General features: G+C 45.8%; 2 protein-coding genes across 10 annotated transcripts in view; both read left to right on the top strand.

Annotated features, from left to right (window-relative positions):
• Nucleotides 1–25,966, top strand: part of LOC137437917 (zinc finger protein 148) — a 55,767-nt gene extending 29,801 nt beyond the window's left edge. For 4 of the 9 annotated variants that reach the window (XM_068132653.2, XM_068132654.2, XM_068132656.2 and 1 more), the window contains exons 4-15: nt 857–1,083; nt 1,295–1,459; nt 5,874–5,997; nt 14,570–14,653; nt 16,476–16,594; nt 17,729–18,491; nt 18,943–18,969; nt 19,599–20,248; nt 22,336–22,449; nt 24,672–24,841; nt 25,084–25,164; nt 25,390–25,966. In XM_068132653.2, the coding sequence (XP_067988754.1) occupies nt 857–1,083; nt 1,295–1,459; nt 5,874–5,997; nt 14,570–14,653; nt 16,476–16,594; nt 17,729–18,491; nt 18,943–18,969; nt 19,599–20,248; nt 22,336–22,449; nt 24,672–24,841; nt 25,084–25,144 (2,504 nt within the window). In that variant the 3' untranslated portion in view covers nt 25,145–25,164; nt 25,390–25,966. The remainder of the gene's footprint in view (nt 1–856; nt 1,084–1,294; nt 1,460–5,873; nt 5,998–14,569; nt 14,654–16,475; nt 16,595–17,728; nt 18,492–18,942; nt 18,970–19,598; nt 20,249–22,335; nt 22,450–24,671; nt 24,842–25,083; nt 25,165–25,389) is intronic. The other 5 variants (XM_068132657.2, XM_078768654.1, XM_078768655.1 and 2 more) reach the window with 3 other exon arrangements.
• LOC137437920 (uncharacterized) overlaps nt 1–26,459 on the top strand; it is a 422,503-nt gene that overhangs the window by 179,833 nt on the left and 216,211 nt on the right. The gene's annotated exons all lie outside the window — the stretch shown is intronic.

Here is a 26,459-nt window from a genome sequence, read left to right as displayed (position 1 = left end):
CTCTTTTGGGGGTGTGAGTTAATGCTCGTTGGGGGAAGTTAAAAAGAATGGCATCACCATTGGAAAAGACCATGCCAATGTGAGACAGGGTGAGTGAGAACTCCAATTGGCTATTAACTGTTGTTATTTTTGATATCTATCTGTTGAAAGGCACGAGCTGCTTGCCGCTCATGGCAATCGGAAAAAGGCACAGGAACAGGAGGCTCAAGGCCAGCAGTGGCTGTTGGCCCAGGTTGTGGGTCCGCAAGGCAGTGGTGCTAAAGGACCACCAACTGCAGCCACAATTGAGCACCCGAGGCCATGAAATTATCAGAGCGGCCTTGGAGGCACTTGGCTCCCGGTATGAGTTTGGACCATGGGGCTGGGTACGGGAGGGGGAGGGGCTAATGTGCCTGGCCTTGGGGGTGGGGGGGTGGAAATCCCCCCACCTGGGGATTGGAATGCACCAGGCAGCTGGCCTATCACAATGACCATGGGTGTAGTACGACCCGGGCTCCACGGGTAGCCTGGGGGAGTGTTTTGAGTAATGTTGTGTGTGATGTCCCCTGTCCATCGGGAGTTGGAGTGGGAGGGGGAAGAAAGACCTCTGGGACACCTAGGTGATCCATCCTGAGTATATCTAAGGTTGCAACAAGAGGACACTAGTCTGTACTAACAGAGAGGTGTTGTAGGGGCTGGCCATTTCACAATTGGTGTAATTGGTCAAACTTTCCAATGATTGAGGAATATGTTGTTTTTCTTGTGCAGATGTGTGCTCTCCAGACCAGTACAAAAGCATCATTAATACTGGTACTAGTTCAAGTATCCTCAGTTTGTAACCACAGCTCACTTTGTTATATTTTGGTTTTATTTATAGCGACGAGCACAGCAGGCAGCATGCTAATGGAGGATACCAAGGTGGACAAAGCATTGCGTGATGAGCTGAGGGTTCAGCAAGGCTCGCTGGCGGCACTGCACGCGCACCATGTGGATGGCGGGACTGGACTACATCACCCAACGGGCACAGGTCATGGCCTGGCGTACTCTGTGCGGGACAATCGGGAGCATTACTCTGATGCCTTCCACTTCCTGGATATGAAGGTGGTACGGCACATTATGGTATTTTTTGTTTGTTTGTTTACGATGATCCAAGTACAAAGGAGAAAAAGAGTACTTGGACAACACCTTGGCACGCAGCAGGAGTATATAATTCCTGCAGAGCATTTAGGTTAAAAACAACTAAAACGTCCTGGGCTTTCTGGTGCCCATTTCCAAACCCCATTTTGTCCAATTTGATTGTACCAATCTCCTACAGCTTGGCATAAAGCAGGAAGTTGAAGGACCTCCCACTGGTACAGAAGAAGAACTCAGGCAACAGCAATATGAAATGCAGCAACAGCAGCAACAGCAGCAGCAGCAGCAACAACAGCAGCAGCCCAAGAAGAAGAAGAACAAGAGAAAGCAGAGTGGACCTGCGAAGGCAATACTTTTTCTTGCTTGTTTAATTACAATTCTATCATTACCTCAACCACCGAATGTGGATGGAGGTTATGTTCACACCCCTATCATCTGTTTGGCTGTCTGTTTGTCTGTCTGTTTGTGTGTCTGTTTGTTACTTGCCGGAAAAGATTCCGGCAAGTATGTTGATCGGTTGGTTTGTCTGTCTGTCTGTCTTTGTCTGTTTGTTACTTGCCGGAAAAGATTCCGGCAAGTATGTTGATTGGTTGGTTTGTCAGTCTGTTTGTCTGTCTGTTTGTGCGCAGTACTACGTCTACACCGTTGCACATAGAATCGCCAAACTTTACACACATATTTGTCTTGCCCTGGAATAGACTGTGCCCAATTTTTAACTCTCTCGGCCCAAGACCTTCATTATGACGTCATAATTCGACAAGTACGAAACTTCATCCGATCAAGATGCAATTTCTTGAGCGCCATGTTGGCATAAACTGGTGGAGAAAAAATAATGATGACTTCATCAGTCACGTGGTTCGGCCGCCATCTTGAAAAAACCGAAAAACTTTGCACCTCTATATCTCCGAAAGTGCTGAATAGAAAAAAAAATGAGACATGGCTCATTGTAAAGAACTCTCCATGGAGAATACAATATGTTAATGATGATGTCATAGGTGCCTCCATGATGTCATAATTCGACAAGTACAAAACTTCATCCGATCAAGATGAAATTTCTTGAGCATCATCAAGGAATAAATTAGTTTAGAAAACAAATAATGATGACGTCATCGGTCACGTGGTTTGGCCTTATATTTGTCCAAAATGGCCGATTAAAAAAGTACATTCCGGCAAGTCCTCGGTCTCTGATCGATTTTTCATTTGTCTGTCTGTTTGTGCGTCTGTTTGTGAACAGGATATCTCAAAAAGTTGTGGACGCATTCAGACGAAATTTGGTGGAGGGGATGGGTATGTGACAAGGACGAAATGATTAGACTTTGGTAAAGATTCAAATCCAGATCCAGATCGGAGATAAAAAAAACATTTAAAGTGATTCTTCACCATTGAGAAGTGGGGCCAAAAACAATAAATAACATGATATTTCAAGAAGTTGTGCACGGATTATGACAAAACTTGGTGAAGTAGTGAGTTGGTTAGGTGACAAGAACAAGCCAATTCGATTTTGGTTCAGGTCCGAATCCAGATCCGGCCTATCAGTGGGATACAAAACATAAACTGTTTGGCCTGGTGGAGGTATGCTCTCTACCGAGTGCTGTTCTAGTTGCTTGGAATGTGAATGAATGAATGATCGTTTTAAGGCCATTTTCCCCGCTAGAGCAGGGGTTAGCCTTGCGGGCCCCATGACAATCATGGTTCCCTGTTTGAGGCAATGTTTTTATGGCCGGATACCCTTCCTGACGCCAACCCTTAGTCGCCTCTTACGATGCGCAGGGATACCGTGTACCTATTCTAAATCGGGGTACACATCGGTGTTTGGAGCAGGCTTTAAATTAAATATTGTTGTGGATCTCTGCGCCGGCCTTTTCCCCTTACCAAGGGGGGATTAGTCCCCTTGTCTTTGACTGACCGACGGGACCCGGGACCTATGACGTCCTTCCCGGACAGCGTGAAATAGGGTTTTAGGACTAAGAATTCGCTATTACGTAATTACTCGCGCTGCCCAAAAACGAGGAAATAAGCCCCGCCCGAATCACGGGTGTTGGTGGATACGCCGAGCGGTAGCGAACCCGTGACCCGAGCCGTTATCAATTACTAGACCCCGATCCAAGCGGTTTTTATTCGTGCCACGCTTACCCAATGATGGAAATCACAGAAACGGTCGAATTGGAAGAAAAGGAATAACAAGATTTATTTACACGGTGTACAATGATCAGAAGAAGAAGACACAGTGCAGCCTTAATCACAGTCTTAACTTATTCCCTGGACAAACGGGCCCGTTCACACTCAGACACACTCACACGGGGTTTGCAGATGAACAGGTCAGCACGTCCAGGGATGGCGTCTGGGCAGCTCTCCCTCCGGTCCCCAGCTCGCACCGCGAAGTAGATGAAACAGAGACGGCAGGAGCTCTCCGCGTGTCGTTTGCGCGCACGGGATAATTACGGGGCGAACGGTAGGGCTGGGCTCTGGCGGCTACTCTGGCGGCTATGGCCGCGTTCACTCGCGTGGCTGCGTACGTAATAGTTCAATACAATGCAACTCCTTCCAGTCTTCTGGATACAGTCTTGTTCACGCGAGTCCTCTCCCTTCTCATAACTCCTGTGCCGACAAGTCCTTTTTAAGGGCTTTGTGTGAAGGCTTATATAGCCCTGCCCAGTGAACTCTCTGGAATTTGCCAGATGCGCCCTTACCACGCCCTATCACGCCATGCCCTTAGAGCCCTGGTTGGCTGGTGGCCCTTCCCGTCATCGCCTCTGACGTGCTCCTTGACGCCGCTCCTCCTCGACCTCCGCGCTCCTCCCTCTTCTTAGGCCTAACTCGTGTTACTGGGCTAGTTTCGAGCGAACAAAGGGCAGCGAATGCTGCTGGCAGCCAAAGCGTAACACACGGAGGGATCAGCCAAAATGGGACGCGGGATCGCGTTTGCCCATAGGTGAAATTGAAGGGTGGCCGCAAAATGAAAGGACCTAAGCTCATTTCTTTACACAACGCAGATATTACTAGGGAAAAGGCCTACTCTTACACATACTATGACATAACTAATACTCTAAGTGGGCCTACGTGTTGCTTGTGGACTAACTATGGGGGGCAAACCTTTAACCTTTAATGATGTCATATGTACAAATCTCAGAACCATAGCAATATATTGTAGTCCTTTATTTTTAAAATTACTTAATTACTTAATTAAATTACTTATTAAATTACTTAATTAAAGTAAAAATTTACTTTTAAAATTTAAACGTATTATTTAAAAGTTGTTGACGTGGATTGTGCTCTGCACCCTGACCCATTCTACCTTCGCTGACCTCTGCAGAAAGTACTTTTGTGCAATGTGTGCATTTCGAGTGTGTGGTACTATAATTTGACTATCGTCCTCCATACTCTTGAGTGCTTTTTTGTATTTGGCAAAGTTAGAACTGCCGTATGACAATCCATGGTTTAGCGTTTGTTACGTGCTCCTCCCCGACCCCCTGGTCACGGTGTACCTCCGAGCCCCGAGAGGAGTCACGGCAGAAAAATGTCATTCTGTGTGTCAAAGATCAATGGAGAGGCCACCCCAATTGTTACTCACAAACAAATATTGTATTGAGATTACACAAGAATAACGGTACAACAACAATATTATTCAAAAGAACAATCAATATGTCCTATGATGGTACCATCAGTTTTGCAATATATAACTCACTGTGCTCGAAGTGAGTGTAACAAGAACATTCCCCAATGTCTCTTATTCCCGGCTCCAAGACGAAGTTGATTCGCTCTAGCGATCGCTAGAACGATGTCCAAACGACCAGAATCCCGTGCGGATGGCCAGGGCAGTCACACAGCCGAAGCTGTACAAAGGCGCCCTCAAGGCGACTTGGAAATCCAAAGGCGCCCTACAGGCGACCGAGAGATCACACCCTCGGGTATGGACGAATTAACCTTCAAAAATCCGCGTCACAAACACACCCCAGATTGACGTCTGAATGCGGTGAGAATTGTCGAAAAGAAACGAAACCGCGAGCGAAGCACAAATCCTGCTCGAGTCAAAATGGCCGACGACCCGGTCTCGTGGTGCACGGCACGGCGATGATTCTCTCCTGAATCGATCGCAAAACCTGACATGCAGGTTGACCGGTCACAGCGATGACAACTCCGTCGTAGGAATTCCTCTCCCGGAAACCCGAAAGTTCGCTAGTGACTCGCCAACGTTCGCTTCAGAACCCGGAGCAACTCGGCTTTCTTGTCTGACCCATTCGCTCCGCCCCTTTTTTTCTTCTTCTTCTTCGTCTTCCGGTTCCCGATCCGGTTTCATTTTTAAAACATTCCTTTAACTTTTGACAATAATAATTGCTATTTCCCTCAAATGAATGATCGTTTTAAGGCCATTTTCCCCGCTAGAGCTGGGGTTAGCCTTGCGGGCCCCATGACAATCATGGTTCCCTGTTTGAGGCAATGTTTTTTTGTTAGAGCTAGAAATATTTCCCTCAAACAACAACAATAATAATAATACATGGAGCCAGGAATGTCTCAAGTGGATGAAAGCCACCACAACGGAAGTGACGAATCCGTAACACGTTTCACCTGATCGTGGTAGTCGGAAGCAGAGTGTAAATAGTGTGCACCACTAATGTAGGATGTGTAAGTTGTCAATTATTATGGGGTGAAAGGTAGTTGGGAAGTACTACATACGCTTTGGTAATTCTTCTTATCTGTGTACGTTGTATGAAGTGCCATTAAAGGTCGGTTCCCCATGTTTGTTTTGTACCACTGTGCAGACTTTGGCCGTGGAAGCGGATGGCTCCGTCGTCCTTACTCATCCGCGGCCATTCCCCTGTGAACGCTGTAGTGCAGCTTTCCGCACTAACTACCACCTGCAGAGGCACCTGTTATCGCACACTGGTAAGTTTATCGTTACTTGATCTACTCGTATCCTTTACCTACTCGCTTTCCTCGTTGCTATTCACCTGTTGTGGATAAGGAACCTCCTGGATAATTGTTCTGTAAGCAGGTTTTCAAATTTGCAATAGGAAAACGATCATTACACAAGAAGGAATGATCTCCAGTGACATATTTTATCTATGAACTTCTGGCTCTTTTCACCAGCATACCACTAAGGGGCATCTGCCAACCATCTCGAAGGAATGAGAGTGATTTTTATTTTTTTTGTATTCAGGTTCAATGTTCATGGAAGGGCTGGATGGAACACTGGACGGATCAGGATGCAACAGAACAAAAGGACACAGTAGAGAAACGTAGGGAAACATCAACAGCAGGGTTGAAGGACAAAATATAGGGAAACTTGGACAAGCCATGCGTGTGGGGAGGAAAGAGGGGTTGGGAGGATGGATGGGGTGGACAAGATGGATACAGAAACATACTCTCAGGAAGGAAAACCTGGAAATTTGGAAGGAAATGGGCTCCGGGGAAAAAAAGAGAATATCATTGTTTTGGATGGTGGATAATCTGAGATTGTGATAAACAGCTGTCTTGAATACCTGGAGGGAAGAATAAGATTGAAGAGAGTGTAGAAGTTGGTTCCACAGGTGGGGGAAATAGAAGAGCGAATGAGTGGAGGTGCGCATAGATTCTGGATTTTGGGAATTTCACCAGAAGGGCATGCGCACTGCACATACCTGGGGGTTCAGGAGGGGGACAAAACATGGAAAGACCAGAGGATGCAAGATCAGAAACTAGGAGGTATAAAACAGAGAGACCACCGACCTGTCTGCGATGGGAAGGTGATAGGCCCATAGATGTGGCTTCATCGCGGGAGATTCCAATAATCTTTAAGTCCTTTGTTTCTACTGCATTAAGCTCAGCACTATGTGAGGCGTGGGAGCCAGTGCAGAAAGGAGACCAGTACTCCATTAAGCTGCGGTCTAAGGCCTTGTAGGTGGATAGGAGTGGAGTTCACGTGTGCCAAGGAAGGACTTTGTACGACGCATGATGCTGAGTGGATTTGGAGGCCAACTCCCCCCCCTTCACATGCCTCCCCCCCTTCACATGCCTCCCCCCTTCACATGCCTCCCCCCCAAAGCCCTCTCCCTCCCACAGATCTCTCGATGTCTCCATGTCTCTCGGTCCCTGCTCTCAAATGTTGTGTTTGTGTCCTTCCCCCTCTCTCCCCATCTTGTCTACCGCTCCCGATGTTATTTGTTTTATGTGTCTGTTTGTCTCTCTGTGTGATTAATTTTCGCTCTTTCACGAGCCTCGATCTTGTATACAAAACAAAACAAAACAAAACAAAAAAAAAAACACAACAACAACAACATGTGGTTTGCCCAAGAAAGATCATGGCTGATAATGAGACGCAGGAGTTTGAATGACTGAAGTTCCTTAAGAGGATTGTTAAGAATGTATATTGTAGGGTTTGACATACAGTCCTTTTGGAGAGAGATTGTGAGAGTGTGAGATTTGTCCGGATTGAAAGACATTCCACGTGTTTGACCAGCTTGTGATTTGTCAAGGTCGGAAAAGAGGGAAGAGACTGCAGCCTTGCTGTCTGAAGGATGAGAGATGTCATGGCAGGGTGTGGAGTCATCAGCAAATAGACAAAGAGGATTTTTGAGAGAACCAGAGATCATTGATGGAGATTAAGAATAGGACTGAGTCCAGAATACTGCCTTGGGTACCAGACTTAACAGGTAGAGGAGATTAAAGGTTTCCGTTGAGACCCATGTTGACAATTGAGGTTTCCATTGAGCAAATTGCAACTTTCCCATTATTATGTTGCCACTTTTTCATCGAATAGATGGTGTTTGTCTATTTTGAAGCCATTTCCTGTAAATGAACACTTGAGTTCCCTTTGTGATTGCCGTAGTCAAAGAAACACCAGGTATTTCAGAGAAGTCTTCATCAAAGTTGCGTTATTCTTAACTTGTCGACAGTAGTATTGGACAAAATTCCCACTGGCATTTCCACTTCCACCCAAAATTCCTTGCATGACCCTTGCATGGTGTATCTATATATTTGTGGATTAAGGGGGGTAGCAGTGCATTGTGGGATGGAAGAATTTGCTTTCTGTCAGGGTAACCATCCAGAAAATGTGACCAACTTTTGATAGGTTGGACTTATTTATCACTTTCAATAAGTACAACCTATTATCACAATTTAATATCACTATTAAATAACTACAACCTATAATATTATTTATCACTTTCTACCCCCGTTAATTCACCCCAGATCCACTTTTTTGAAATACCAACTTCTTTCCTTGAAGTCCTAGCAATGTCCATGTGTTTTCTACCTCTCCCCCACCCTCCCCCTCCCCCTTCCCATGCCTCCCCCTCCCCCAAACCCTCTCCCTCCCACAGATCTCCCGATGTCCCTGTTCTCTGCTGTTGTACTTGTGTGCTTCCCTCCCTCTCCCCATCTTGTCTCCTGCTCCCTTTATTGCATGTTTTGTGTGTCCGTTTTTTTTTTTTGTGATTGATTGATGATTGTTTTTGTGATTGTCCTCTTACACAAGCCTAGATCTTGTATACAAAAAAATAAAAATAATAAAAACTTGTAAATTTTCGAATTTCAAGCCCCTAATTAGCTTGTCACCATGTTACTAACACTTTCATCGGGTGTCCGAAAATGCGTCACGTGTGGCTTTGAGAGCCCGTATACACGTGGAATACAGCCCTTTTGATTGTTCCCAAATCCTTCTGTGGCAGGAAGAGGAGATCCCTCCACCATAGCATGTTACATCCATGCAAGCACAAAAAGCACAAGGGGATGGAGAAGGCGTGGGGTGGGATTATACGATTTTTATTATTATTGCCAGATTATACTACGATTACGATTGTTAATATTATTCGTACTATTTAATATATGCTTTGTTACAAAGTTATCATTCTTTTTGTTATTTCTTATGTAATTTGAATGTCATGCTGTGAAAGGACCCATTAAGCTGCTCGATGCACATTAACACGGCGCACGTTTAAAACATGGGAATTCTTCTGGATTTTTTTTCTTTCAGTAATTATCCTAATCTTCTGAGGAGATCATGACGATCATTTTAGTGTATCATATTCCACATCAGAAAGCTCCAGTAGAACTCCACAAAAAACATGCCTCACATACACATACACACACATACACACACATGCACACACATGCGCAGAAAGTACCAGTCACCTGTTCTTGGAATGCAAAACACTATTATCAAAACAACTTTACACACAATGGCACATCAAAGAAAACTCATGGAAACACGAACCAAGGGCAATCATTGAAAATGAGGACGTCGTGCTCACGTATGACCTGGTGATTCCATCGAGCGTGAACATAGAAACAAAACATTGCGTCCGGACATTGTACTCAGGTACACAAAGGAAAAGACAGCATTGATGATTGAGATATCAGTACCCAGCGATTTTGGCCTAAACAACGCAGAAATCAAGAAAATTACTAAATAGCAGGTCTTCAAAAATGAGGTGAAGAGATCTTGGAAGCTGAAGAGCATCGAAATTGTACCGGTGATAATTGGAGCAACAGAAATGATGAAGAAGAAGAACCTCGCAGAGATTTTAAAAACCATCCTCAGGAATGAACTACAACCACAAATGAACTACAACTGGAGGCAATCTGAGGTTCGGTGACGATCCTGAAAAAAGCCCTTGGAGCAAAACTCTGAAAACGTTGAACAGCTTGGTCCATGAACCGTGATCCCTTACCAAAGCGGAGGTGGATACTTTGGGTCCTGGAAGGACTTTGTTCAACCTCCTGAAACCCGCAAATGGAGATAGCATGCACATGCACATGCACACAACTGATCCATTTATAGTAGATTGTTGTTGAAATATTTGGATTCAAGTAGGTAATCATGCTTAGTATAGTGTGGTTATATCCTTCGTAAATGTAATAGCGTAAGTGTGACATAATTAATTGTGATATTATAAATGTGTTGATTATGTAATAGGTTGATGTCTTCTCACTCTCCCAGTGTTGGTATCTAAAATTATGAACCTTTTTGACCCATTTTTTATGTCCTCACCTCTGTAATCTGTCAATTATGTTCATTTGAAGTGTTCACTAGGTCACCGGCGCTATTTTGGGTGGGAAAACGGGAATTGCTGACAGCGCTGATCGAGCCTACTGAGGCATAAGTGGCTCAAGGGTCAAGACAGGTTTTGCCTTGCTCACAGACTAAGCTGCGGGCCAATGGTGAGTGACAGGGGAGGGCTGTAACGCATCGCTGATGACTCCCGGGCGCGAGGGGATAAAGGGTGGCACGAGGGCGGAAACTGAGGAAAAGCGGAGCGAGGGCAAATCCACCTTGTGGGAACAGTGTGCACTTTGTCTCACTCCTAGTGCAGCCAGAGCTCGGCCCTGTCCTCTCCTCCGGGCCAGACAACAGACAGAACGTGACAGCCAGTTTCCTTGCCATTGCGGCTGAGATCTTGATCATCCTGCGATGCCTTGTCGGACACAGCACAATATTTTTGTCTGTTTATTCCCTCTGTCTCTCCACTGTGGTGTGAATGATTGGGCCCGGATAAGGACCTATGTAATTAAGAAATCTTCGTTTGTTCATTGGCATCATGGACGCATACCAGTAGTTGGGTTGAGGGTTTATTATTACATAATTGATTGTTTGCTTCCTTGTGTTTCCTTGGGGTGTCAGGGTGAATTCTGGTTGTTGTGTTTTCTTCTTTGCTGATTATGAAAAACTTGTGGAGGGATGAATTGGCTACGGCGGTAGAAACAGCATAAATTATAAAGACAGAGCCAAGTATTTCAGGCTTGCTCGGTCGAATTGGTTATGTGAAGGTGGTGTTTACTGGTGTAGCATTCAACTGATTTGGCATCCCCAATCTGCACATTAGTGTTGCATTTGGATGTGAGATCTGGTGGTTTGGTTGTGATTGACCATTATTGTCATATTAAAACGACTCACTGGTTTCGAACCGGCCAGCCACAACAATATTTACTTATGCTGATGACCGATTCCACGATCACTGATGATTGAGCACTATTGTTTGAAAGTTTTTGCATTTACTGATCAGATTCAAAGATATTTTGCATCAAGTTTCCGATTTTGATACTTTTAACATGTTGGTGAATGTTTAATGTCATCACTGCTGATCTTGTCAACTAGGGAATTTCCCTCGGTAAACTGCATCAATGACAATTGTTGATGAGGTTTGGGTGCATGGGGATGTTCAGTGGGGATGTCGGACCTTTTGGAAAACACCGCAACACAAAAATAACAGACCATTTGTCTTGAATGATGGCCAAGGCATTTGATTTAGTTTCTGGCCGAACATGCAGGTTTTTGCAAACCTGTAAATTCGGCCTTATGCAATACAACTCAACACTCAGGCCTGTATTGACCTGTATTGGCATGGATTTATTTGGGAAATAGTTTTAATTCCAACGGGAAAATTTAAATGGAGAAGATTGTCATGGGGACCGCAAGGCTAACCCCCGCTCTAGCAGGGAACATGGCCTTAAAATGCATGTTGTTGTTGTTGTTGTTGTTGTGTTGTAGTCAACAAATTGAGGTCATAACTAACCCAACATCTCAAGGTCGCAAGTAACCCTAACAAGCTCTCAAAGTTGGAAGTAACCCCAATGAGACTCTCCGAAGTAACCTCATTGAAACTCTCGAGGTTGTTGGTGAGTGAACTGACCGAGGGTGTCGGGGTCTCGAGGTCGCTTGTGAGGAACTTCATATCGCCACATGAGTTCGCCAATCCAGGCTCTCGAGGTCATGCGCGAGCGGGGGGAGAGGGGTGGACTTGATGTCGCCTGGGTGTTTTGAGGTAACATGAGGGTGAGGGGCGTGAGTGGACTGAGTGAGGGTCACACACGTGACACTGTGACACTGACACTGACACTGACAGTGACACTGACACTGACACGGTCACACACTGAGTGAGGGTCACACACGATTTGACGATGGTGAGGGTCATAGGGCCGATTGAGCGTTTGCGGGGCCATGCACAGGCAGGCCGAGTGGGTGATGGTACCAGGTGGGCGGACTGACTGAGGCCTGCAGGGCTACAGGCAGGTGGGTGGCTCACAGGGGATCTATAGGTCGCAGGTGAGCGACCCGATGGGTGATCTAAGGGTCTCTGGCGAGTGACCCGCGCTAGGATCTCGGGGTTGTGGGCGAGTGATCTGAGCTAGGGTCGTTGGCGAGTGATCCATAAGAGGATCTCGGCGTTGTGGCCGAGTAACCCGTGCAAGTATCTCGGCGTTGCGGTTCATTGACCCGAGCGAGGATGTCATAGAAGAGCGATCCCAGCGAGGGGGTCGTGGAAGAGTGATCCGAGCGAGGGGGTCGTGGAAGAGTGATCCGAGCGAGGGGGTCGTGGAAGAGTGATCCGAGCGAGGGGTCGTGGAAGAGTGATCCGAGCTAGGGGGTCGTGGAAGTGTGATCCGAGCGAGGGGGTCGTGGAAGAGTGATCCGAGCGAGGGGTCGTGGAAGAGTGATCCGAGCGAGGGGGTCGTGGAAGAGTGATCCGAGCGAGGGGGCCGTGGAAGAGTGATCCGAGCGAGGGGCCGTGGAAGAGTGATCCGAGCGAGGGGCCGTGGAAGAGTGATCCGAGCGAGGGGGCCGTGGAAGAGTGATCCGAGCGAGGGGGCCGTGGAAGAGTGATCCGAGCGAGGGGGCCGTGGAAGAGTGATCCGAGCGAGGGGGCCGTGGAAGAGTGATCCGAGCGAGGGGGCCGTGGAAGAGTGATCCGAGCGAGGGGGCCGTGGAAGAGTGATCCGAGCGAGGGGGCCGTGGAAGAGTGATCCGAGCGAGGGGGCCGTGGAAGAGTGATCCGAGCGAGGGGGCCGTGGAAGAGTGATCCGAGCGAGGGGCCGTGGAAGAGTGATCCGAGCGAGGGGGCCGTGGAAGAGTGATCCGAGCGAGGGGGCCGTGGAAGAGTGATCCGAGCGAGGGGCCGTGGAAGAGTGATCCGGGCGAGGGGGCCGTGGAAGAGTGATCCGAGCGAGGGGGCCGTGGAAGAGTGATCCGAGCGAGGGGCCGTGGAAGAGTGATCCGAGCGAGGTGGTCGTGGAAGTTTTTTTTTTTTTTTTTTTTTTTTTTTTTTGTATACAAAATCGAGGCTCGTGAAAGAGCTAACATTTATTTCACAAACAAATCAAACACAAACAAAATATATAAAAAGAGGGAGCAGAAGACAAGATGGGGAGAGAAGGGGAAGCACACAAACACAACATTTGAGAGCAGGGAGATGTGTGGGAGGGAGAGGGCCTGGGGGGAGGAGGCGTGGGAAGGGGGGGGGGGGATGGGAGAAGTACGAAACACAAGGACACCAAAGACTTCCAGGACAGAAGTTGGTATTTCAAAAAAGTGGATTTGGGGTGAAATTAGTGGGGGTAGAAAAGATCAAGGTTTTGGATGGGGGAAGATAAGAGATGGTGGTGAACAGCTGTTTTAAAGACCTGGAGGGTGGATTGGGATTGAAGAGAGTGAGGGAGTTTGTTCCAGAGGTGGGAGAAAAGAGGAATGAAGGAGTGAAGGTGAGCAGAGAGTCTTGATTTTGGCAGTTTAACCATAAGAGGGTTGCAGGCAGATCTTGTGCGACCTGTAGGAATATTTGGGGGACAGAGCCCAGAGAGAGCTGGGGGAGCAAGGCCAGAGAGGAGTCGGTAGAAGACGGAAAGACCACCAACCTGCCTGCGGTGAGTGAGTGAAAGGCCCTTGGAGTTAGCTTCATCGCGGGAGATTCCAATGATTCTGAACGCTTTCTGAATGAGTTGATGGATCTCGGATCACTCTTCCACGAGTATGGCGAAAACCACATGGAGTTTATCAAGGACCTGGGGTGAAGGAGAAACCCGAAGTAGGCACTCGGGGAGAGAGAGCGGGGGGAGACCTGAGAGGGGCACTCAATGCTGCTGTGGGGTGCCGTGGGTAATGAAAGGGAAACTTTTCATTTCCCACTGCACCCGAGGTAGGCATTTTAGGTTGTGGGGCGGGAGACCCCCACCCTCCTCCCATTTTCTCTCCACTATTGATCATTGCAGATCTACCTAGCATGCAATCGAGGGATGTACAGACTCGCACCTTTGTTTCTCTTCAAAAATGTCATGGTTGTGTGAATTGATGTACCCGAGGATGGGCAGACGTCATCTTAGAGTGTACATTAATATATGTACATCTTTGTTGGTACCTTTTGTGAAACTATCACTTCTGTCTTTCCTCCCTCTCTGACTCATTTGTGTGATCCTGATGCTAAATTGATGATAGTCTCGTGGTAAGATGTAGCATGTGACATCTACCCCTCAAACTGATATCATCATCATCATCATCATCATCGTCATCGTCATCATCGGCAAACCGCCGGCCACAGACACATCTTCACTTGTCGTTCTTAGAGGAAGAGTATGTGTTCGCTTCCGTTACATATCGTGAGAGGTTATGCAGTATTTGCTGGAATTTTTATTGAGGTTGAATGAGAAGTGCTGTTGAACATGCGGTGCATATTTTGCAGTAACCTTTGATTTCCCGCCGGTTCCTCAGGTGAACGACCATACCAGTGCAGCCAGTGTAACATGAGCTTTGTGCAAAAGTATCTGCTCCAAAGGCACGAGAGAATTCACAGCGGTAACTTTACCTTTTTGTTTTTTTAATCCTCCAACCGTCTCCAAGCTTACAGCATGGCCATCCATAAACGCTCCATCTTAGATTCCTAAATTGGCGGATGTTTTTATTTCCTTCGAGATCATTTAATTCTGATTGATTTGAGATAAATGGCGCTTGGTTCAAAATTCTATTTGCAAACGGGTGCAATGGTTACTGCAAAGCTAACGGCTGATTTGAACAGCCTTTCGCTGGCCCTGCTGTTTGCTTTGTTTTGTTTTTTTTGTGTGTGTGTGTGCATGTGCATGTACGCGTGTGCACGAACGTATGTACGCATGTCCGTGCATGTGCAGTTTTGATATCCAAGGAGCCTTTTTTATTTATTATGAACATGTTTTTTGATTTTTACCTCTTTTATCCATTTCTTCCCCGCTGGCCCTAAGCTTAAAATGAAAGGATTATAAATGGTCCCCCTTTTTTTTTTTTTTGGTTTCCTTTTTTTTTTTGCTTTTTTTGGTTTCCTTTTTTTTTTTGCTTTTTTTGGTTTCCTTTTTTTTTTTGCTTTTTTTGGTTTCCTTTTTTTTTTTTTTTTTTGGTTTCCTTTTTTTTTTTGCTTTTTTTGGTTTCCTTTTTTTTTTTGCTTTTTTTGGTTTCCTTTTTTTTTTTGCTTTTTTTGGTTTCCTTTTTTTTTTTTTTTTTTTGGTTTCCTTTTTTTTTTTGCTTTTTTTGGTTTCCTTTTTTTTTTTGCTTTTTTTGGTTTCCTTTTTTTTTTTGCTTTTTTTTTTTTGGCTTTTTTTTTTTTTTTCTTTCTTTGTTTTTGCACTTGCTTCTAAATGGATTTTTTCCCCCTGTTTGAAGGAATAAAGAAAATAAGCACCTAGTTCCAAACCTTTTATCAAATATCGTGATCATCAAAATGAATGACATGTACTGCCCCACCGCCGGGTACACCGACTGTGTTTGTCAAAGACAGAGATGTTCCATCGCCCCTTCATGCCCTTTATCTCCTGTTGCCTCCGTCCCACTTGCGTTCCTTGCTCCCTCTGTTCGTGCTTTGTGTTTGTTTTTAATGGAGTAGTCGCAGTTGTAACACAGTGGTGCAGACTGTTGGAATGGCATAGTTAAGTGAAGTGCAATAGTTGAAGGAAAAGAAGGCAATTCCACATTGTGAGGGTCCCAACATAATCCACTTTCATGTTAAAAGATTTCTAAAATTGTTTCACCAATGAGGCCTAAATAAATTTCTCGACCTTATTTTAATAATATTTGAGTTATTCTTTTTCTGTCAGTCTTTTAATTTCTCAGACCTTATTAAAAGACATTTTGAGAGTTAGGCCTCAACAAATATAGAAGTGTTAGAAGGCAAAATGGGATTGGTTGTGTTGTTTGCTGTTGCATTGCCATTGTTGTGTGTAAGGACTACCAGTGATGCAAGATTACCATTCTCACCCACCTGACTGTAACGTGCATAGATCCTTTGATGAGTTCCACAAACGCGTCAACGCTGCGTTTGTGACCAGCACGTGCATGACTACTCGTATTAACGTTGATGAAAACGGCTGCACCGCCTGCCAAGATAGTTTGATTAGGCTATGTAGTATAGAGCTTGCATTAACCGAGTACGTTTCCTTGGAGTTAAATCTTGAACACTGGGTCACAGCACCAGGTGACGAGCTCTCCAGCCATGATGTCAAGTAGGCCGCCCTGAATCGGTCTCGACTGTGCTTTTCATTGTCCTGTTTATACTTTTGATTCCAATCTATGTTGAATGGTGACAAAGTAAAATTGTACCCTCCCCCCTACCTCGTTCCTCCATACACCCTCCCATGGTGGGCTTTATCCTCAGGTGAGAAACCGTTCTCGTGCGATCAATGCAACATGAGGTTCATACAGAAGTACCACCTGGACCGGCACAAGCGCACCCACAGTGGAGAGAAACCGTACAAGTGCGAATATTGCTTGCAGGTTTGACAGCGCGGCGGGTGGTGAGGTCGGTGTGACTGCTTGCTTGTTGTGCTTTGAACTTTTCGTGAAGCGATCGATCTGTGACTCGCTCACTGTCTATCTGTACATTTGTTTTTATGACTGGCTGCTCTGGATTATGGTCTGAGTTCCTGAGCAGGTGCAGCCGGCAATTTTGGCATAGCCGGCATTTGTTTTGAGCAAAATAACTTTTGGAAGCTTGTCTCTGAATCCCCACAGTTTGTGCCTACATCGTAACGATGAGGATTGGAGACTCTTGGTTTGAGAATTTCCAATCATAGCGAGCCATTCCCAATTGGAGATGGCTTTGCTGTGTTGTTTTCATTGTCGCATTCATATTTTACTGTTGGTATGTGGGAATTGGGAGAGAAGAAGGTAGTGCAACCCATACACGTGATAAGCAACCAAAAAAGGGTGACCGGAGCATAATGTTTAGTGCAACATAAACATAGCTTTTTTGGTTACAACCTAAACTACTAACATTAATACTAACTTGGAGGACCCACTCCCCATGGGAGTGGCAATGAGGGTGGTCTTATTATCCGTATTCACTCGTATAATTCAAAGATCAAAACCTCTCTGCACAGGATGACGTGGGGACATGAATACTGTACTGTAAAGGGTAGGGAGTTGTAATACCCTCTCCCACCTGGAGGCGGCGCTGCATGAAACACATTTACATATTATAGAAATTGCGTCCCTCCCCCTGCAACCCTCTCCTGCCAAGACCACTGGCAAATATATATAAAAAACGCTTCCACACTAATTCTGGTCATGCTGATCCCATATAGCAAGTCTAGATGTAATCGGCCCAGAACTGTAGGAGGAGTAGCGTGACAAGCACACAAACAAACACTGGTCTGTGAATTACTATTGCTAATATTGGTAGGTGAGGTTGCTGGATTTTTCAAGATTTTTTTTTTTTATTACGCAATGTATCACTAACTATGATGCTACTATGTTGTGCTATTTCTTTCATTGATCATGTTGTTTGCTACAGTTTTTTTTGGTTTACTTTTGTAATAGCGAGTTAAATAATTATGAAATCATAATTTTTGGTTACATTTAACATGTATCCTTTTTGCTGCCACCTCTTCATTACGATTCCTTGCCCAGTGCTTTGCGCGATCTGACAGGCTCCTGAAACACCGGCGGATGTGCCATGGTACTGGTGGGGGTGTGACTGGAACTGAGGATAAGAAGGTTGGGATTTCCATGAATGCCAGTGCTGGTGGAATGGCACCGCCAAAGAAGAAGAAGAAAAGGCTAACCAAGGCGCAGCAGGCGGCAGCCGCTGCTGCGGCGGCCGTGGCGACGAGTATGCTGGCACAGGGATTTGATTTCAAGGCTGGGTTGGTGGCACGTGATAAGCAACCGGGAAAGAGTGACCTGAGTTTGGATGGAGTGTCCAAGCACTCGCCACTGGAAAAGGGTGTCCCGGACGGCTTCACAGTGGATCTATCGCAGCTTGCTGTACCGTCGGCCGAGCACCACATGTTGGAGGCCCAGGTCAAAGAACGGATAGACGGCGATGCACGTGGAGATGTGCGTAAAAAAGCCGACAAGGTAAAGGATGGCGGTGGCTCTTCAAAACCCATTTCCCTTCCTGTACTGAAAGCAGAAACAAATAAATTTGGTTTTGGGTTACTGGACAAAAGGACTTTGATTGAGGGCTCCAGTGGTGCCGGAGATGTGGACCTACTCGGTGGGGTGGAGGGTGGAAGCAATGGTGGAGGGGGAGGAAAAGTTTCGCACAGCTATGACGATGCTGCACAGTTCCTGAAGAAGAAGCGCTATATCCAGGGAGCCAGTTCCAACACTCACCGAGACTTTTCCTTGGGTCTTGGTCACCAAGGAGGAGTCATGGATGGTGTTGCAGGTATGTGCGATGTGTGACTGAATATGTTGCATTCTTAACGAACCGCATGTGCAGAGGGGATTAGTGTAGATGTTATTCTGCGGTTCCCCGGAAAGATTTGCTGAAAACTGTGTTGTGCGAACAATGTGGGGATTTGTCATCTTATCGAAACTTATTGATCCATGCTCATAGTTTCATCGGACTTTCTTACCGTGCGGTGAAACTGCCGTGCCAGCTTCTCGGATTTGATTTAATAAACTGGACAATGTGACCAAAGACTTTTTATGTGTGTAGGAAAGTAGCTCTTCATTCCCCATTTTGGTAGTTTTCCTATTTGATTTTTATTTTCACACCGATCTTGCCTGTCGACAGGAATGGCATTTGTTGTGCCGAGCCAAGGAGCCCTTGTAATGGGTATGAATGGGTTAAAATGAAGGTTATTGTGACACGTGTTTACTGTTTGGTTATTCAGATTTGGCAGCAGTGAATCAACTCGAATGTAAGTCGTTTCTCTACCCCAGTGCCTGTTTGGGGGGTGAAATAATGTTTGTAGGGGCAGCTCTCCCCATACAGTAGAACAAGATGCTTGCACCATAACAGAGCTCACCCTGGTAGTACTGATAGGGTGACAATTTGTTATTATTCCTCATGACGTTTTTTCCGGAATTTGTTTTGTACTTGCCAGTTGATGTTTGCATGCATCTATCAACCTGTTCTGGGAGAATCTTCTTCATGGTTTGCCTGCTCCCCTTTTGTCATTGATAACCCTTAATGAAAACCATTTCCAGGGCCATCTATTTTTTACATATGCAAAAATGGGAGACTTCTTGACTCGAACCTTCTTCCCATTTTCCCTACACATACCCTCAAAAACCTTCCCTCCCAAAGTCTCTCCTTCTATCTCTGTCCTTTCACACTCGCTCACCTACCCTTCTTTTCCCCTTCCCTTCTCTTGCTTTTCTCAGTTTCTCCTCTATGTATGCAATAAATACGTGGCTCTGAAACCAATTTTAGGTGGGGAAGGGGATTTGATAATGCTTTATATTTTTTACATCTTTGTCTGCTTCCCCCTCTTTCACAAACAAACCACATCCTGGCTGTTCTCTTGCTTGATTACCTTATGTGCAGGTTCAGTGGGTGCACTGCTGGATGCTTCACAAGCAATGGGACTTGACTTGAAAGGTCTGCAGGACAAAAATGGCAGCAGCATCCCAGATGAAGTGCTACAAACACTGCTTGATCACTATGCCAGCAAAGGTGAGCCGAGCACTGGGCAGCATGCTCACGGGCAGGCCTACAACATTGTGGATGGAGGACCCGGCTCGGCAGGAACTCGGGTGGACGTGACGCTTCAAACTCCCACTACACCATCATCGACGACCACCGTCACCTCCCCCAAGGCACCAGCTTCCTCTTCCTCGGCGGCTCGTGGGACGGTCACTAGAGTGCCGGCTTCTCCTTGTCCGGCGGTCGGGGTCGCAGAAAAATCTACCATTCTTCAGGAGTACTCCAAATACCTCCAGCAAACCTTGGAGCGCACGTGCCAGCAGCAACAGCAAGAGGCAGTGTTCGCCGCAAGTGCCCAATCTGCACTGAGATTTGGACAAGATGCGTCGCGCGTCACACCCACGGGGCCTCCTCCCCCGGCACCAACCTCAACGGCTCGCCTGCCGACTGGGCAGCCGCTCTTCCAGTTGGCAGGCGAACGAGCCTTTGGAGCACTTGCCATGCAACCTAACTTCCTGCCAGCCGTTAGTGTTGATACAGCTTCACTGCAGGTTTGCTACTCGTTTGTTTGATTTATTTTTCTTCTTTTATTTATTACCCTCGCCAAATGAGAGGATATTGCATTTTGGTCTGTTTGTTTGTTTGTCTGTCGTCTGTTTGTCCGCACAGAACGTGAGTATGCTTTTCTCTGCAACCTTTGGTCCGATTAACACAAAATTTTCACCATCGGAGCACCTCCCCTATATAATAGTTTTTGTGATAATTATGATGTCATAGGTCACGTGACACAGGCACCATCTTGGTAATATCCGAAAAACTTTGCACCTCCATATCTCCGAAACCGCTCCAGGGAAAAAAATGGAAGCATGGCTCATTATCAAGTATTCACCATGGGGAACAACATATATTCATGATGATGTCATTGAATGAATGAATGAATGATCATTTTAAGGCCATTTTCCCCGCTAGAGCGGGGGTTAGCCTTGCGAGCCCCATGACAATCATGGTTCCCTGTTTGAGGCAATGTCCTTATGGCCTGTATGCCCTTCCTGACACCAACCCTTGGTCACGCTCTTACGATGCGCAGGGATACGGTGTACCTATTCTAAATCGGGGTACACACCGTGATCATTCATCCCAGCAAGCTGGTACTCAATTTGCCGACCTCGGAAGGATGACAGGCTGAGTCAACCCCCCTGGCCTTAATTCAGCGATCAACCGGGATTCGAACCCAGGATCCTAGGATCCCAAGCCGGCACCCTAACCGCTAAGCCAACACCAGGCTATGTCATTGGTGCCTTCATTATGATGTCATAATTAGACAAGTAGAAACTTGATCCAATCAGTTTGAAATTTCTTGAGCATGATCTACACAAACATTGCATGAATGAATGAATGAATGAAATGAATGAATGATCGTTTGAAGGCCATTTTCCCCACTAGAGTGGGGGTTAGCCTTGCGGGCCCCATGACAATCATGGTTCCCTTTTTGAGGCAATGTTTTTATGGCCGGATGCCCTTCCTGACGCCAACCCTTAGTCGCCTCTTACGATGCGTAGGGAAACGGTGTACCTATTCTAAACTGGGGTACACACCGGGAGAATAAAATTGCATTCTGAATAAAATTCTCATTGCATGTGAGAATAAAATTGATGACATCATCGTTCACGTGGTTCGGCAGCCATATTGGATTGAACATAAATCTCCGTCAATAAACCAAAAAACACAGCAGCTAATAAACACCATACAAAATACACCACACAAATACGTCATGGTGAGGGTTTGCAATCCAATTGCTCTTTCTTGTTTCTTTTGTTTTCTTGCTACTGTCACCTTTTCTTACAAATGGGCAACACTGCTGAACAGAATCTAAATGATAATTATGGTCAATTATCATAGCTCTCATTTGATGAAACTTGCAATAACAGCATTGCTGCGAAAACATTTCCTAATGTACCTGGCTATTTATTTTGCAGATGGCTGATTGTTGGGTTGAGGCAGGGTGAAAGTTGGGGGTTGAAAGATTGTACATGTATTCCAAGCAGGGTACAGATATTACTACTTTCATGCACATTAGTGGCAGTATACTTTTACATTACAAACGAGGACCCGTTATCATTTACGACTGCGTCTTCCCCAACAACAAGGGTGTTGGCCAATGTCTTGGTCAATTGTATATTGAATATGAGTGAAAGTGAGAATTTTATGGGAATCCATTGAAGGGAAGTAAGGATGGATAGCATTTCGGATTTGGGAAGTGGTAGTGGAAGACCAGATAGGAATTGATTAAGTTGAGGTGGGAAACGATGCGTCAAAGTTGAGCACGAAACCGAGGCCGAGTGCAAGAGAGATGGGTGAGGATGCTTTTGGATGTACCAGAGCAGAGTGGGTGTTGAGAGTTGCATTAAGCAGGCATGTATTGCCTTGTGTCTGAAGAAAGTTCCATTCACGTTATTGCCACGGAAGTGATGGGATAATCCACGAAGGAATTTGATATGCTGTCTGTCTGTTTGTAAATGGGATTTTCACCTTGGACTCGAGTATCTTGAACTATGTGACCAATTTGAGATTTAAATGAAATCGAGGTTTGTGGTGGAACCGATGATCCCGTTACAGCTGCAAGTTCCTCTCTTTGCAGGTGGGCGGCAGAAAGTCTCAGTTCCGACTCGTTGACCCTCCGCACTCTTTCCAGTTTCCTGGCCCAGAGAGTTTTTTGCAGGGAATGGGTCCTGCACACACTTTCTTGGAGCAGGTGAGCTCAGTTTGTGTTGTTTTGTCTCGAATAGAGATCATCAGGCTCATCAGGGTTAATTGTGATTTCCAGGCTCCGTGTGTTGCTGCAATGGAATGGCGTTAAGCCATGTCCTTCCATAAAGGGTAAAATAAGCTTCTGCAATATCCTCAGCAAATCAACGACAAGGTTTTTGTGAAGCTCGTGCGGTAACTGATTACTCTTTTGCCAGTTGTCCAATCAGTCGATGTGTTCCTAACTCTTCTACCTGATGAAAAACCAAACCCAAAATTCACGTGGGCACTGTTATACTTTTGTTCCCAGTTTGAGGCAATTGTATTTTGAAGAACTTTAAAGAGGAGAGCACACTCTTGCACACAAGGTCAGTGGTCCCAGCATTGACAAATCTGTACAAAGTCCAATAAACCAATATTATCTGAGCTTGGTGAAGCAGTAAGGCTGACAGGATGGCCTAGAGGTACACACATTCACCTTTGAGCTGTCTAGCCTGGGTTTGAATCCCAACCCAGCTATAAACTGTCATCCTGGTGTTTCACAGGCAGGGTGATTCATCAACGTGTGTGCGGTCCCTCAGATGACGTTAAACGGGCGTCTGTCTGCCGGCATTAGATGGTGGACGTTAAATATCCCATGGCGTCCTTCACTAAGAGTAATTGAGGTATTGCCTGTATCATGAAGAAATTACAAATTCCTGCCATAACCAGCAGAGGAAAATGCATCACCGGTACAGCCGTGCCCTCAACGAATACCGTGTGCCTGGGAGGCTCCTGTAACTCATGGTACTTCAATGAGTGAAACAATTTTTGGTTTTATTCATTAAAGCTTTATTTTTGTTTTCTTCATTAAAGCTTTATTCATTATTAAATTAATTTTTGGTTCATTATAATACTCAGAGTACTACTCATCCATTGACGTCAACATTTAGAGACAGAGACAGCTGTTGGGGGAAGTAATTTTGAAAAGGGAGAACTGAATACCCTGTGCCTTAAAAACCGAACCTGTAGAATTGATAAATTGTCAAAGGACCGTTCAAGCATTCATGACAAGTGCCTTTTGGCACGAGGGATGTACAGAACACTTGATTGAAAGTTTCCAGTTCATTTCATTTCCTCGTGTAACTGGTGCACCATTGGATTTCTAGAGGTGACACGAGGCATTCTGAGCAAATTCAAAACAGGTTTTCAAAGACAGAAGACACAATTCGTGATTATGTCCCAGTCTATATCCAGGAAACCCCAACGTTTGGACGTGGAAGTGTCATGATGTGGGGTGATGTGATGTGGGGTGATCTGCAATACAGCATCATGTAATTAGGTCACAATTAAATTGACATGTAGTTATTCAGCCTTTATCTCAGTCAGAGGTTTGCACTTCATCTGTGTCCCATGATGTCATATAAATAAATTGCATCACCAGCAATCATGTGTTCGGTTTTCACCCCTCAGCCCAAATTGGGCGAAGGGGTATTGTCGTCCGGGCATCCGTCAACTTTTGGTTTCCGTCAATTTCAAGGAGAACGGCTTGTCCGATTAAATCCATTTTTGCAGTGTGTGTTGGGGTTGAGTCGAGGAAGGTTCCTTTCGAAAATGGGCGCGCTGCGATTTTCAATATGGCCGCCACGGCAGCCATCCGGGCGTTCGTCAACTTTTGGTTTCTGTCAATTTCGAGCAGAACGGCTTGTCCGATTAAATCCATTTTTGCAGTGTGTGTTGGGGCTGAGTAGAGGAAGGTTCCTTTCGAAAATGGGCGCGCTGCGATTTTCAATATGGCCACCACGGCAGCCATCTTGAAATTGGTTTCCGTCAATTTCGAGCAGAATGGCTTGTCCGATTAAATTCATTTTTGCAGTGTGTGTTGGGGTTGGGTAGAGGATGGTTCCTTTCGAAAATGGGCATGCTGCGATTTTCAATATGGCCGCCACGGTAGCCATCTTGAAATTGATTTCCGTCAATTTCGATCAGAACGGCTTGTCTGATTAAATCCATGTTTGCAGTGTGTGTCGGGGTTGGGTAGAGGAAGGTTCCTTTCGAAAATGGGCGCGCTGCGATTTTCAATATGGCCGCCACGGCAGCCATCTTGAAATTGGTTTCCACCATGCATGGGCTGAGGGGTTACGCCCGCTTTACGGTGCTATTTATTTATTTATGGCGGAGAGTATATTTTCACAGCACATCACCACTCTTGCTGTCCTCACTTTGTTCCCCCTGTTTTGTGTGTAACAGTTCCAACAGGCTGGCGTACGCATCCCTTCAAGCTTCGCAGGCCCATCCAATGGTCAGCTGGGGACACGGGGCAAGCTTGCTGGTGCAGAATTTGGAGATTATGCACTGGTTTCCAGTGCTGATGGCCAACTGCCGACCACTAGCCAGGCCAATGCCTCGCAGAGCTTTGGGTACGTTTTCAATGGATCTCAGGCAGCATGTGGAAATGGGGGGGGGGGGGGGGGGGGGGGAGTTATCCCATGGGCAAGAATGGCTTTCATTACGAATGATGAGAAATCAAACTTTACCTGCTTAACACATGATTATGGCAATCAACCACAACGTCTTCTGTACAGACATGATCAATGCTTAGCACTGTAATGTTTAACGGTCGTTGCATCTCCTCTCATACTTGCTTCCTTCGGTTGTCCAGTTCTTTCCCTGAGGACCATCATGCCGAGATGCTGCGTTATGCACGCTCCACGCTCCGCTGAACACGTGATCGGCCAGCATGGTATGTAGTCTTTGCATCTGTTTGCTCATTTGACTATCGGACGGGGACATTCAAGGAACAACATACTGATGGCATTAGATAGAGTAAACTAGGACTGCCAGTGTGAGGGCATCGGGGCGTGGCCGGACCTGAAAAGGTGCCTCGGCACGACAGGCCCAGGTGACAGACGGGTGATTTGACCTCCCCTTAGCGCGTTTGAAATCTTCTTTTTCCTCCTCTTTGCAGCGACCACAACCAACCAGCCTGCTGCTGTTGACCCTGCGTCATGCAAGCTGTGAATTCTGTTCTCTCACATCGGGGATGAGATGTCAATCCGTCATGGATTGGAATGTTTTTTATTTTATTTTTGGTGTTGGCCTTTTCGTTGATTGTAGCTGAATAAGACTAACCCCATTTGCATCAGGCGGCCATCGTTCAAACTTGATAGTTTATTATCGTTTTCCCATTGGATTTTATGTCACCCTTTCGTGTTACACACATGCTGTTTTAGGAGGAAGCTGAAGCTTCTATTTCTTCTTTTAAAGTGGCAGTATTTTTTTCTGCCATCATAATTATGTAGCTTTGTGAAAGTATGAATTTGTCACACCAAATTAATAATTACGTTACCTCCTGTAGTGTTTTACATAAAGTATTTGTATTTTGTTTTGTTATTTGGCGACTTGTACATAAATGGAGGGCGGCTTTGTAGAGCCGCCTTTTTATGATATTCAAAAACGTTTCCTGCTACCAGGTTAGCTTAAAAATGAGACTTCTGTAAGTGTACACAAAACATCGAGTCTTGTAATAAAATAACCATTTATCACTTCCGACTCTTCTTTCAGAGATGATCCTTCACCTGTTTGTTTGTTTTTAATTCTCAAATAAGAATACTGTATTCTGATATTTAAAATCAAGCCATAAAAACGTCTCACGTCCTATTCCTCCCCCATCACCCTACCCTACTCCACTGATTCCATGACGATGGACTGTGGATGATCACGGTAGTGGGCCTGTGGATGATCGCAAACGTGGGCCTGTGGATGAACACGGTAGTGAGCCTGTGGATGATCGTGGTAGTGGGCCTGTGGATGACCACGTAGTGGGCCTGTGGATGATCACATAGTGGGCCTGTGGATGATCACGGTAGTAGGCCTGTGGATGATCGTGGTAGTGGGCCTTTGGATGATCACGGTAGTGGGCCTGTGGATGATCGTGGTAGTGGGCCTGTGGATGATCGCAAACGTGGGCCTGTGGATGATCACGGTAGTGGGCCTGTGGATGATCACGGTAGTGGGCCTGTGGATGATCGTGGTAGT

The sequence above is a fragment of the Myxine glutinosa genome (assembly GCF_964187855.1).
Source record: "Myxine glutinosa chromosome 12 unlocalized genomic scaffold, kmMyxGlut1.1 SUPER_12_unloc_2, whole genome shotgun sequence".
Classification (NCBI taxonomy): Eukaryota; Metazoa; Chordata; class Myxini; order Myxiniformes; family Myxinidae; genus Myxine; species Myxine glutinosa.
The sequence above is the reverse complement of the archived record's forward strand: the minus strand, read 5'-3'. Positions and strand labels throughout refer to the sequence as shown.